We start from the raw sequence: 13,577 nt of genomic DNA, 5'->3' as shown, positions 1-13,577 counted from the left end.
GGAACCTTGGGTGGGGTTTTAGCCAAATCTGTTCATGTGTGGGCTGAGTTTGGTGAAACAGGTGCAGGGTTTATTTTGTCCCAACTAAATGTTGGGGGGAAGGTGGACCGGACCAATCCACTTTTCATCGCCGTAAGCTCCACCACTTAACTCAAACACAGTTTTTATGGTTATGGGGCTTGTAGTTGGATCACTCATTGCTGCAAGAAGAAACGTGCAAGATCATTTCTAATGACTGGTAGAATACTTCTATTACTTTTATGCAGATGAGATGTGGCGTGGGGGAGGGGCAAGTCCAAGGAGTTCTGTCTTAATGAATAGAGAATCGGCGCAAGCAAAAACAAAATAATTCCAAGCCTGATTCTAACCACTTCATTTTGTCCCTTGTAGGCCCAGTACTACGGTGAAATCTCAATCGGGACACCTCCTCAGAAATTTACTGTCATCTTTGACACTGGCTCCTCCAACCTATGGGTACCATCCATCCGCTGCTCGTTTTTCGACATCGCATGCTGTGAGTAATGCAGAAAACTATAGCTCTATCCACAGCACCTTCCTCTTCTGTTAAATGTCCTAATTCTCTCTAAAAGAAACCACTTTGAGGGCTTAACTTATTAATTATCTATTTACAGAGCTTAACCAGTGCCATCAATTGTTTTTAGAAATGTCTATTGTCTCTTAGGGCCAATTAAGCTTGATCTTGGGCCACCTTCAAATTAGTCGCTGCACCGAGAACAGGGAATATCATTATTTTCTTTCAGGTCTACATGGGGAATAGATAATCAGTCACATCAACGGGGAACACTTCACATAGTAAAACCAGGCTTCAAGCAGGCTTTCGGCCCTTGGATCTCTCCCCTTCTGATCTCTGGTTGTTTAGATAGATGGCTCAGATGCTATCCGGAGGTTCATTTAAATTCCATTTCAATGGTGCAGTCTCTGCAAAAAAAAAATATATATATATATATTGAAGGGAACACAGGATATCAAAGCACTTATAATCGTTTAGCACTCTGTTTTAAATCTCCCTTAGCAAGCTGTACGATAAAAACTCTGTCAAGAGGCAGAAAAGAGATTGCTTCCTTTAGGAGAAAATGACAAGCATTGCTAATCTCTAGTTCTCTACTCCCTTGAAAAAAATAAAACTGATGTTGTCAAATATTCATGGCAGCCTAATGTACTAGACATAAGGAAAGACTAATACGGCATTTTGGACTTTTTAGAAAACAGCATCTAACAGCAGGTGCCTCAGCAGCTTAGGTTGAAAAGGAACATTCTCTATAAAGGGGAATCAGATCACTAAATCATGTAAACACAGAACCTTTTGTGCTCTAACCACTGGTTGACCCATCTTTACATAGAACATCCCCATATGGGGTAATTCAAATAGAACAATTACCTCCACTGGGACATTAGACACACCCCTTCTACTTGATTACTCCCTGAAGATGCTGTATTCTGGGAGGGTTATATTACACATGAATAAGATTGGCAGGAGAGTTTTGGGAGAAAATACTGGGACTATGAGATAGAATAACAAATGTGGTTCTGTAGGCAAGCTACACTCAGAGGGCCTCATTCATTAGGGAAACTAAGGCAAAAAAATGAGTTTTTATCCTGGACAAAACCATGTGCATATTAGTTTATTATTTTACACATAAGTTAAATACTGTCTGTTTTTTCATGTAGCACACAAATACTTGACAGCTTTATTTGTACACTAACATTTAAAGTTGATCTAGGACATGCCCTACCCCAACTATAAGTCTGCCATCACATTTTGAATTTACCTCCCCCCTCCAATGCAACATGGTTTTGCCCAGGTGCAAAGTTACTCATTTTTTTTTACTTTCCTAAATGAATCACTCTCCTTTACCTTATCTGTTTCTACTCTCAATTTACCACCTTATTCAATGACCAAACAGGGAAGGGCATGATAGATTGTCTGTTTTCACTGTACACTCCCTCCTGTAGTGACTGTAGTGGGTGCATAGTAGTAAAGGTTGGGGCAAAGGAAAGCATATCTTGGGGAGAGGGGGAGATGGTGGCAGTGCAGGGTGAGATTAGGCAGATAATGGGTCAGGAACACACCTGGGTGTGCCCATCTCAGGATGGGACTTTTCAATAGTATAATGCCCCATGCCACAAAGTAAGGGAAATCCTGCGATTTTACAGCAATATGACTTTAGCTTAAGGGATAAATTCAATGAAATGGGAAAATCATTTTGGGGCGGAGTTACAATTATCTTCTACATCCGCGCTAATGATCACATCCTCATACTTGGTCTGTTTGAAACAAGCTGCACAGGTGTTGATGCAGTTCCATCCTTTAACGATCACCCTCCGCAGACTGAGGTCTCCATCGATTTCTGTTCACCCATCATTAAAGGTTCCAGCATTATTGCGTTCAAATAATAATTATAAACAGAAATTATACAACTAAGAAAAGAAAAAGCGTTTCTACTGTAAAAAGTTTTTTATTGGTCTCTTTAAATGTTTGGCTTTGACAAACCCAATACAGCTGCTCCCACCGTGGCAAGGAATCCACCCCTGCTGCATTAAAGCAATTTTATAATAACCAAAAACTAGACGAGCTGAAAACGTTCTGATAAGGAGACGTTTTGAAGTTGATAAAGCAGCTTCCAATGACATGTCTAATTTTGTAAGCATTTTCTAGACTACAAGCGTTTTTTTCTCTCCTGTAAAGCACTGAAAGGTGGAACCAGTAAAATTCAATACAATGGATATAAAAAAATCTACACACTCTTCTTGAAATTGCGGGTGTTTGAGATGTAAAGTCTGAAATCGAGATAAGTGATATCAAACCTTTTTCCAGCTTTAGCCTTGCAACCGTCATAATTCCAGTGAAAAACAAATTTTTAGGAAAAACTATGGAAAATGAAAAACTTACAATACCTTGGTTGCATAACTGTGCACGACTTTTCATAAATGGGTCAGATTTAACAATATTCCAAATAATCGTCAGCTATTTATATAGCGCCACTAATCCGCAGCGCTGTACAGAGAACTCACTCACATCAGTCCCTGCCCCATTGGACCATTAGGTACATTTTAAAGGAAAAAATATGTAGGTGGCCCAGTAACCCAGTCCAAGTTAGCCCACTATGGGACCGGGAAGGGGGAGGGAAGCAGATGCCCCCTTGCGGCCCAGCCCAGCCAACCCCTGGTTGCAGGTGTGCAAGACCCCACAGACAAGAATTGGTCATGTCGGTGGCTCTAGCCCAGGGGAGTGCTGGCAAACCTTAGCCTGGCGGGCAGGACTCAACTCAGCAGCCTATTGGGAACATTTTAAAGTAAATTAAATTCAGGTGGCCCAGTGACCAGCCCACTATGGGATCGAACCGGGGGGGACGACATATGCCCCCTCACCCCCAGCCCAGCCCAGCCAGCCCGTTGGAGATCCTCTCATAATTTGATGGACCTTGAACTTATTTGTAGGAAAGAGTGGGATAGAATTGCGGAGTCTAGAGAGTAAATGTATCAAGTTGAGAGTTTTCCTGCGGGTTTGAAAAACCAATCAGATTCTAGCTATAATTTATTTAGTACATTCTATAAAATGACAGCTAGAATCGGATTGGTTGTTATAGGCAACATCTCCACTTTTCAAACCCCCTGGAAAACTCTCAGCTTGATACATTTACCCCCAAGTGTGCAAAATTTAAAGAGACATATTCACTACTATAATATAAGGAAGAGGTGCTTCTGCATTATTAGTTTATGCACACCTATGCATGTGTAATGTAGGTTTTTTATCCACTTATTTTTCATAAATGTTGTTTTTGGTTTTTCACTTGTATCTGTTGGTTACAAAGCCACATTAAAGGTGGAAAAAGGTTTGACATGATGTATATTGATTCAGGCTTTACATCATAAATATCTGCAATTTCAATAAGCTTGTGTAGACTTCTTATATCCACTACATATTGGATTTAATCAGAAAAGGAGTAAAACGGTGTCAAAACTTGGGGGTAAATGTATCAAGCTGAGAGTTTTCCGGCGATTTTTCAGATTCTAGCTATCATTTATTTAGTACATTCTGCAAAATGCTACCTAGAATCTGATTGGTTGCTATAGGCAACATCTCCACTTTTCAAACCCGCCGGAAAACTCTCAGCTTGATACATTTACCCCCTGGTCTGTAAAAGCTCCCAGGAGAACTAAGGTCAGAAGGAGGTCCATTGAGCACATTAGGGTCATTGGTTATCAGTTAAGCAGCCATGCTCGACTTTAAGTAAATAGACCAAAATAAAAATACAGTATATCTCTTCACAATATCTACCATACTGAATATGTTGTGATATCAAATAATAGGTAATATAATATTTACCTAATAGCTTCTCCTATTCTGCTATGTTGCAGGGTTTCACAAAAGGTATAATTCTGGAGCCTCCAGCACTTATAAAATGAACAATACAGATTTTTCAATCCACTACGGAACAGGCAGCCTCAAAGGATTCTTGAGCCAGGATACGGTCACCGTAAGTGCTTCCTCAAGTCTATTCTGAAAGGAAAGGTACAATGTAAAAATGTCTTAAAAATACTAAAAATTAAATTTTCTATATGAATTGATTTAAAAAAAACAATCCCACTCAAACTTATTTGCACAATGGTCTGGTGGAAGAAAATTAAACTCTCCATACAAGATACGTTTGGGAATGATGGAGGACATCTAGGACATCTTAATGGTGTAGGAACCCCCCACCCCCAGTTGTAACTCAATATGTATCGCAATGAGGCCATACAACTTGGCAGCTGCGGGATGTACTTGGTCAAAGACGTTGTCCCACGGTACGATGTGAGCATCATGACGTTGGCTCTTACCCTGGGAAGACTTTCTCCTACAGGCATTGGTGCCAAGTTCCATTGTGTGAGTGTTACTTACATTTTTTGAATATGAGTGGGTAGACAAGTAGTTTTACAGCTTGGACATGGTTTACGATGAGAATTTGGGCAAATGTTAAATGGGTAATGGATGAGGTCAGTCTCAGTCTTATTTTTAAATTTCTTTATTTGATCCAGAACATCTTAGGATCAAATTTGTCCAGTAGTTCACCTGAGAGAGTAGGCTTCCTCTTCAGAAACAAGATATTTTTATCTTATTCCCCTAGGAAACCAAAGGGTTGAAGTAGAAGTTAATTTAGGGACTCTCCTATCATGAGTTCATAAAAAGTCCCAAAAATCCATATTTTCACAGAACAGTCGTAAATTTATTAGCTAAAATAGATGTAGCTTACCAATTTGTGGGCATGGCCTCTGTAAAATGGGTGTATAGTTGGGCAGATGACACCCATGATCAAATTTTGGCCCAATTTTTTTCAGTAGACTATTGGGAGATATACAAGGAAATGTATGGGGTGGCACATGTCTTTTAATGATGCAAAGCTGGATGCACTGTTAGGTGCTGGACATGGCAGTGGGAACCCTGTATATGATTGTGATGGAGAAGAGCAATTATTGCATGTAGAGAGTATTTGCACAAATTTGTGAATAAACCACTTATCCTCAGACTCAAACTGATCTACATAGGACAACTGATGACCATATATGGATGTAGCCCCCCCTGGTACTGACAACGCTGCTTCCCCAAAGACAATGCAGCAGTGAACGCCAACCTCCCAATCATTAAATAAAGATGGATATTTTTATCCAGAGGCTGAGGTGGTGAAAATGAAAACGGTCCACTGCCTGATATGCATTATTGATGTTAATCATTATGTTACATGATATGCTTTAGTGGTTTCTGAGTAAAACAGTATTAGAAACATTGCTTTTTAGCCAAGACAGTATTTACAATGAATCACTGATAAAGTAATGCCATGATTGGGGGAATTTCTAGTTTTAACCTATCCTAAGTAATGTGTCTGGGAAGATTTACGTGGGTATATACTTGGGGAGAGCAACTTCATTCCACGTTTGTTGATACATGGGCAAATGCAGGATTTGCATGGTGGAGATTGTCAAACAAAAACTATCAAATCTGAGTAGGGTTCTAGGATTAAACCGACTAAACTCAAGGCTGTGTGCCTCACAGCTAATATATTATCTGGATTCTATAGTTTCATTATATTCTTGTAGTACCATGCCATGGAAAAACATTAGGCCTCATTCATTAAGGAAAGTAAAGCAAAAAATGAGTAACTTTGCACCTTGGCAAAACCATGTTGCATTGGAGGGGGAACTAAAGGTAAAATGTGGGGACAGATCTATAGCTGGGGTAGGCTATGTCCTAAATCAACTTTAAATTTCAGTGTAAAAATAAGAATCTCAAGTATTTGTGTGCTACATGAAAAAACAGCCAGTATTTACCTGATTTGCAAAATAATAAACTAATATGCACCCCTTGCATTGTAACATGGTTTTGTCCAGGAGAAATCTTCTCATTTTTTTTGCCTTACTTTCCTTAATGAATCAGGCCCAATGAGTACAATTTTCTTTTTCCACTGGAACTCAAAGATCTCTTTGGTCAATCTCCAAACGACTTCCTTCCCTGTATTAATTCTTCCTTTGGATGAGGGCAGGAATTATCACGGCTATTGATTTTGCTCTGGATGGTTTATAAACCCCTGTTTCCCTTTTCTCATTTCACCGCTAACTACGCCATCCCTCATATACAACATACATGATAAGGAACCAGCCCCTGTCTACCTTACTTTGAATCTTTATATTAATCCTCAGCTACAAGATCCCACCTGATGTCCTGTGCATGGCCAACTCTGAGGCAATAACAAATTGGAGCCTCTGATATATGAAAAGTTGGAAGTGTATTTGTTCTGAGATGGGCAGGACTTCTATATGAGCAATTGTCAAAGAAAGCATCTCCAAGATATTATTCCATTGTTATTAAACCCCAGGGCTGTGAGCAAAAAACTTCCCTCTCTCCACCTCCCCTGTTTGTTCTATGGGAAGTCCTGAGCATGGCATTCTGTCTCATGTAGATTGCTCCTGCACAATCACTGTGGAGTTCTAGACAAAGGTTTCCAGTGTGCGAGGATTCCTAGTATGAATCACAATAGAGAGTAATGTGAAATGGAACAAAGTGGTTTATTTTCAACACAGGTCATACAGATTAAAACTAAGATACAGTTAATAATAAGGGAAATAACTCATGTTCATAAAATTATTGAAAACAGGATCCCAGGGTACACAGATAGCTAAGGGACAGGAGGACTGGTTACCTGGCCCAACAGTTTAACTGCAGGTACGTGTTAGACAGAGTAGGCATGTTAGGCTGGGAAGCTGGAGACTCTAGTATTCCAAGTTATACTGTGGACTGTAGATACTGGATGTCTGGTTTGCTAGATAAAGCAGAGAAGCTGGAGACTCTGTTTTTTCCAGTTAAACAGTGGATTGCAGATTACAGGTGAAGTACAGGCACAAAGAGACTGGCTTACCAGGTAGTAGCGATAGTCTACAGGCACAGGTAGCGCGAAAGACCAGTTAAGCTGGGAAGCATAAGAGCTGGATATCAGGCGGCAGTGATGGTCTGCAGGCAAAGGAAGCATGGATGTCCAGGTTAAACAGGAGGTATGAGGCACATGGGGACTCATGGGAGAGTCAGACAAAGGAGGGTCAGACAAGCCAGGGGTCAGAATCCAGGAGGTCCACAACAATACCAGGGAGAAAGAAGGAGCGAAGGGTCTGTGTCATAAGATGAGGTGCAAAACAGAGGGACAAACAGGGGTTAATACCAGGAAGTCAGTCAAGATCAGAACACAGGAGTTACACTGAGGAGCTAGAAACAGCCAAGACAATTTATGAACTGGCCCAGACTGCTGGGAGAGGCAGTCTTTTAAAGACCAGAGACAGTTGAGTATGATCCAGATCCAACGATGAGAGCTTAACCCTTAGTAAACAGTATTAGAGGAATGTAAAACAGCAAACAAAGGGGAGATGCTGCTGCAATCGGAGGCAGATTGTGGCATAGTGTCCTTTTCCGTGTTTTTGGCATCAGTATCCACCTAAACCCACCTCTTTCCTATTACGTATAAAATTCAGAGCTTTGAAATCCCTGAAATCCAGAATAATTTCAACTAAAACTCTTTTAAATGGTGTTTGGAAACAGCCTACGCTTCCTGATATGTTTGTCCTTCTCCATAATGTCATTTGGATTAAGGCCATGGAAAGCTGAACTGATGAACAAGCCCTGTGAGTTTTAACTGTGTGACTCCTGGGGACAGAATTTGTTAAATCCTAAGGAGCTCCAAAGGAGTCCATCCCCCACTAGGGAATCATACTAACCATGCTACAATCCCATTACTTTGTCTTTTTTCCTTTGTTGTGCCTGTGTGAGTGGATTGTATAAAACGGATGCTTTCCATATTAATAATAATATGAACAAAAGGATTATTATAGGGACTACATGACACAACCACAGAAAGATTTTGCACCCTCTGTTAATATGTATACTGGTTGGTTTATATGCAGTGTAGTCCCTCAATGTGTCCATCAGTGTGTCCATTAGTGTGCCCATCAGTGTGTCCATCTGTGTGCCCATCAGTGTGTCCATCTGCGTGTCCATCAGTGTGTCCATCAGTGTGTGCATCAGTGTCCATTAGTGTGTCCATCAGTGTGTCCATTAGTGTGTGCATCAGTGTCCATCAGTGTGTCCATCAGTGTGTGCATCAGTGTGTGCATCAGTGTCCATTAGTGTGTCCATCAGTGTGTCCATTAGTGTGTGCATCAGTGTCCATCAGTGTGTCCATTAGTGTGTGCATCAGTGTCCATAAGTGTGTCCATCAGTGTGTCCATTAGTGTGGGCATCAGTGTCCATCAGTGTGTCCATCAGTGTGTCCATCTGCATGCCCATCAGTGTGTGCATCAGTGTGTGCATCAGTGTGTCCATCAGTGTGTGCATCAGTGTCCATTAGTGTGTCCATCAGTGTGTCCATTAGTGTGTGCATCAGTGTCCATCAGTGTGTCCATCAGTGTGTCCATTAGTGTGGGCATCAGTGTCCATCAGTGTGTCCATCAGTGTGTCCATCTGCATGTCCATCAGTGTGTCCATCAGTGTGTCCATCAGTGTGTCCATCTGCATGTCCATCAGTGTGTGCATCAGTGTGTGCATCAGTGTGTCCATCAGTGTGTGCATCAGTGTCCATTAGTGTGTCCATCAGTGTGTCCATTAGTGTGTGCATCAGTGTCCATTAGTGTGTCCATCAGTGTGTCCATCAGTGTGTCCATCAGTGTCCATCAGTGTGTCCATCAGTGTGTCCATCAGTGTGTCCATTAATGTGTCCATCAGTATGTCCATCAGTGTGTCTATCAGTGTCCATCAGTGTGTCCATCAGTGTGTGCATCAGTGTCCATCAGTGTGTCCATCAGTGTGTGCATCAGTGTCCATTAGTGTGTCCATCAGTGTGTCCATCAGTGTGTCCATCAGTGTGTCCATTAATGTGTCCATCAGTATGTCCATCAGTGTGTCTATCAGTGTCCATCAGTGTGTCCATCAGTGTGTGCATCAGTGTCCATTAGTGTGTGCATCAGTGTCCATTAGTGTGTCCATCAGTGTGTCCATCAGTGTGTCCATTAGTGTGTGCATCAGTGTCCATCAGTGTGTCCATCAGTGTGTCCATTAGTGTGTGCATCAGTGTCCATCGGTGTGTCCATCTGTGTCCATCAGTGTGTCCATTAATGTGTCCATCAGTATGTCCATCAGTATGTCTATCAGTGTGTCTATCAGTGTCCATCAGTGTGTCCATCAGTGTGTCCATCAGTGTGTCCATCAGTGTCCATCAGTGTGTCCATCAGTGTCCATTAGTGTGTCCCCACTAGGGAATCATACTAACCATGCTACAATCCCATTTCTTTGTCTTTTGACAGAACCACAGAAAGATTTTGCACCCTCTGTTAATATGTATACTGGTTGGTTTATATGCAGTGTAGTCCCTCAGTGTGTCCATCAGTGTGTCCATCTGTGTGTCCATTAATGTGTCCATCAGTATGTCCATCAGTATGTCCATCAGTGTGTCTATCAGTGTCCATCAGTGTGTTCAGCAGTGTGTCCATTAGTGTCCATTAGTGTGTCCATCAGTGTGTCAATCAGTGTCCATTAGTGTGTCCATCAATGTGTCCATCAGTGTACCCATCAGTGTGTCCATCAGTGTGCTCATTAGTGTGTTATTAGATATTTAAGATATGCGATATTTTGTGGGCTGAAGCAATGTTCATAAGAATGCAGCCAATCAATTTACCAGTACCCGATGACATCACATGATTACTGAGTCATCCCACAAGATGGGTGTTTCTGCTTAATGTAGGCGACTGTGCACGTAACAGAAATATATACATGAATTTGCGTTTATTCTGAGAAAAAATAGACTTTGATTATAATAATTTACTAGAGATATGTAAGACAAAGGGTCACCCCTGTCTTAGAGATATTATTCCAGGTAATGCCATGCACCCTACCATTTTAATTATTAAATTGCCAGTGTGTGCATTGATTATTTACTGTATGTGAAATACATTTAATTTTACCTAGGCAGAATGAGAGATGTGGCAGGTCTTAGTCATGCAAATAAATGAGAAATACAGAAATGCAGAATGCATTGGCCAATATGTTTTACATAACTCTGTTTACACAACAAGTCTTATGTCCATGTCATTATCCTGTTCTCTTGCACAGATTGGCAATCTATCGATCACAAACCAGACATTTGCAGAGGCAGTGAAGCAGCCTGGGTTTGTATTTGTAGCCGCCCAATTTGATGGCATCCTCGGAATGGGGTACCCTACTATCTCTGTGGACGGAGTTCTTCCATTGTTTGATAATATAATGCGACAGAAATTGGTGGCAAAGAACGTCTTTTCATTTTACTTAAACAGGTAAGATATTTTTACATGGTGCTAACAAGTTATCAGGTTTACTTTAGTAGGGATTAAACTTAAAGCTTCCTTAATAAATGCCACAATGAATTTGTGGGGACAAACACTATTGAGCCAATTCTAAAAATTGTATTGGGACCAACCAGTGAATTCTCTTCCAGATTCAATCAACATTATTTACTGAAACAAGATAAACTCCTAGCGCTGGGGAACTTTTAATAACTATTTTATCATTATACCTTCAAGTGTTGTGGGGTTTTTGCCCTTTCACAAGAGCAGCTGCTACTCATGAATTAATTGTGTCAAGTAATTAAGGCTAAATATGTTTTAAGTATTTAATATATCTATCTATCTATCTATCTATCTATCTATATATATATATATATATATATATATATATATAGTGTAAAACAAAATGATATATGTTTGAGGCCCTCTGGATGCCCATTCTGAAGCTTGAACATCTATCGATGCAAAACACCTCTTGTGTAGTCACTTTAATTTACTCTAATCCTATGATCTTCAAACCACTGGGGTTGCCATAATTTTTTCACTATGCATAGGCAAACCAAGGGGGAGAGGGGGTTCCCAGTGCCTGGAAACCCCCATCCAAGCCTGGGGCACTGTATAATTGAGGTGGCTGAACCCTGCCACCGCTTCACACAGCTCTGCTTGAAAAGGGAGAGCTACGTGGACCTAACAGTAGTGCACGCAGCATTGCCCGTATATTATGTTATGGGGATAGGAAGAGTTGGAGAGCAGTCAATCACTGTCTAATATTATAGCAACACCCCCATGCATGCTGGTCACGCCCACTTGTGGCGTGATGTGGAAACCCCCCTCTACAAATCCTGCATTTGCCCCTGCTATGTGACCCTACTTTGTTCACGATATTTCTTTTGAGTTCCATAACTTTTACTTTAATAAATCATCATAGTGATTTCTTGTGACTATAAAGCTTGACCCAAAGGAGCAACTTCCTATGAATTTTCTGAGACTTCCGTTCGTTCCTAACAAGTTAGCTGTTAATATTTGTGGGTTTGATGCGAATGTTGTCTACGTTTGGTAAACTCAATTTTTATTATACCCTCTTGAATATTATTGGAGATTTATGTAGCGGTGTACGTGCCTTATGTTTATGTTTACGTCATATTTTAATAAATAGATTGTAAGCTCTCATGGTCAGGAGGACCCTCTCTAGTCTCAATCTGCACCTTCTCCGTCAACCTTGTATTGTTCTGTTTCTATGTATGACTTGTTATATGGACTGTCTGCCGCTGCAGAGCTTTGTGACGCCTTAATAATTAACCATGATGATGAAGATGATGATTGTTTGTGATAAAAGGAAAATAAATATTAACTCAAATTTGCCGTTCAACAAAGCTTCAATAAAAATTCAAGGAGTAATAGAATACTGCAGTTGTCTTAAGCAACGCTCGAGCTGTATTTTAATCTCTTCTAGAGGAAGAAATTAGCACCCTTTTTTCTTAGTTATTAGTAGTCTAATTGTAATTAATCTACAAGGTTAAGCCTTAAATCCCAGATTGTTTAGATCTATTTCTGGGAACTGTGGGGGTGTTTAAAGGAGTGGAAGTGTTTGAGGGCTACCTAGCTCTCCAGCAGCACTAGGAACTCCCCTGGGAAGACAGGACACACCCTACATGAATTGGCCACACCTCCAGTGTGGTTTGGCCTTGCCCACTTTTGGCTTACACCATTCTGAGAAACAAGGAAAACATGGCCAGCTGGGATAGTTATGCTTGTACTAGTAGGCTTTAAATAATTATTGTTAATTATTACATGTGACTGTAAAATCTTAGAATCCTTGAAAACGGCTGATACGGTATGTTTCATTTCATTGGTCAAGAGATCCTACTGCACCGATTGGAGGTGAACTGCTCCTGGGCGGCACAGACCCTAAATACTTCACAGGGGACTTTCATTATCTCAACGTAACTCGTATGGCTTACTGGCAGATCAAGACTGATGAGTGAGTACTTTACTAATATCATCATGTGCTACTGAACTACATTTCCCATAACCCTTTGCGCCATTTCTCCAGCTTGTAAGTTACTATATTAAGTCAGTTTGTGCATATCTATAAAATTACCTGTTAGAGTCCGCTTGACCTATTTTAATTTTAAAACAACAACAAAAAAAAGTTAGAAGAAGCATAGGCCTAAAAGTGGCGCTGGGGACCTTGGGTTTGTAATTACTGCCAACTCTGTATCTTGACACACAGTAAACGCTACGTTTACTGATTCCGGGGAACGTCCATGGGAAAAAAAGACTTTACGTTTTTCTACTCTCTCTCCCTAGAGTCAGAGTCGGCAGCCAGCTAACTCTCTGCAAAGGAGGCTGCCAAGCAATTGTGGATACCGGGACTTCTTTGATTACGGGACCGAGTGCAGAAATCATCGCCCTTCAAAAGGCCATAGGAGCTTCTCCACTGTTCAATGGCGAGGTAACATAGAAAAGGCAATTGTGTTGTCTATAGCTGTTTTGATCCCTTAACGGACCCTAGTGATGGTAAAGGGGATTATGGGCAATTGCGTTGTGTGGGTCTGTTGACGTGACCATAATCATCATTACTCCCCCGGTAAGAGAAGACTAGAAGTATGTAAGAGCAAAGCACTGTCACATTCATCCTTAGTGCTGTTCACAGACAGATTTGCTAATTCAGTCTGACCAGCAAGTGACCAGTGGGTGAAACTCTACAAATCCAGTTGTTT

At 40.9% G+C, this 13,577-nt stretch overlaps 1 protein-coding gene across 1 annotated transcript in view; it reads left to right on the top strand.

Annotated features, from left to right (window-relative positions):
* LOC142107358 (cathepsin D-like) overlaps positions 1 to 13,577 on the top strand; it is a 34,680-nt gene that overhangs the window by 13,035 nt on the left and 8,068 nt on the right. Inside the window, exons 3-7 of the mRNA XM_075190751.1 lie at positions 391 to 514; positions 4,381 to 4,499; positions 10,646 to 10,845; positions 12,713 to 12,835; positions 13,165 to 13,309. Of these exons, the coding sequence (XP_075046852.1) occupies positions 391 to 514; positions 4,381 to 4,499; positions 10,646 to 10,845; positions 12,713 to 12,835; positions 13,165 to 13,309 (711 nt within the window). The remainder of the gene's footprint in view (positions 1 to 390; positions 515 to 4,380; positions 4,500 to 10,645; positions 10,846 to 12,712; positions 12,836 to 13,164; positions 13,310 to 13,577) is intronic.

This window comes from Mixophyes fleayi, chromosome 11, assembly GCF_038048845.1.
Source record: "Mixophyes fleayi isolate aMixFle1 chromosome 11, aMixFle1.hap1, whole genome shotgun sequence".
In the NCBI taxonomy this organism is placed as follows: Eukaryota; Metazoa; Chordata; class Amphibia; order Anura; family Limnodynastidae; genus Mixophyes; species Mixophyes fleayi.
The sequence above is the reverse complement of the archived record's forward strand: the minus strand, read 5'-3'. Positions and strand labels throughout refer to the sequence as shown.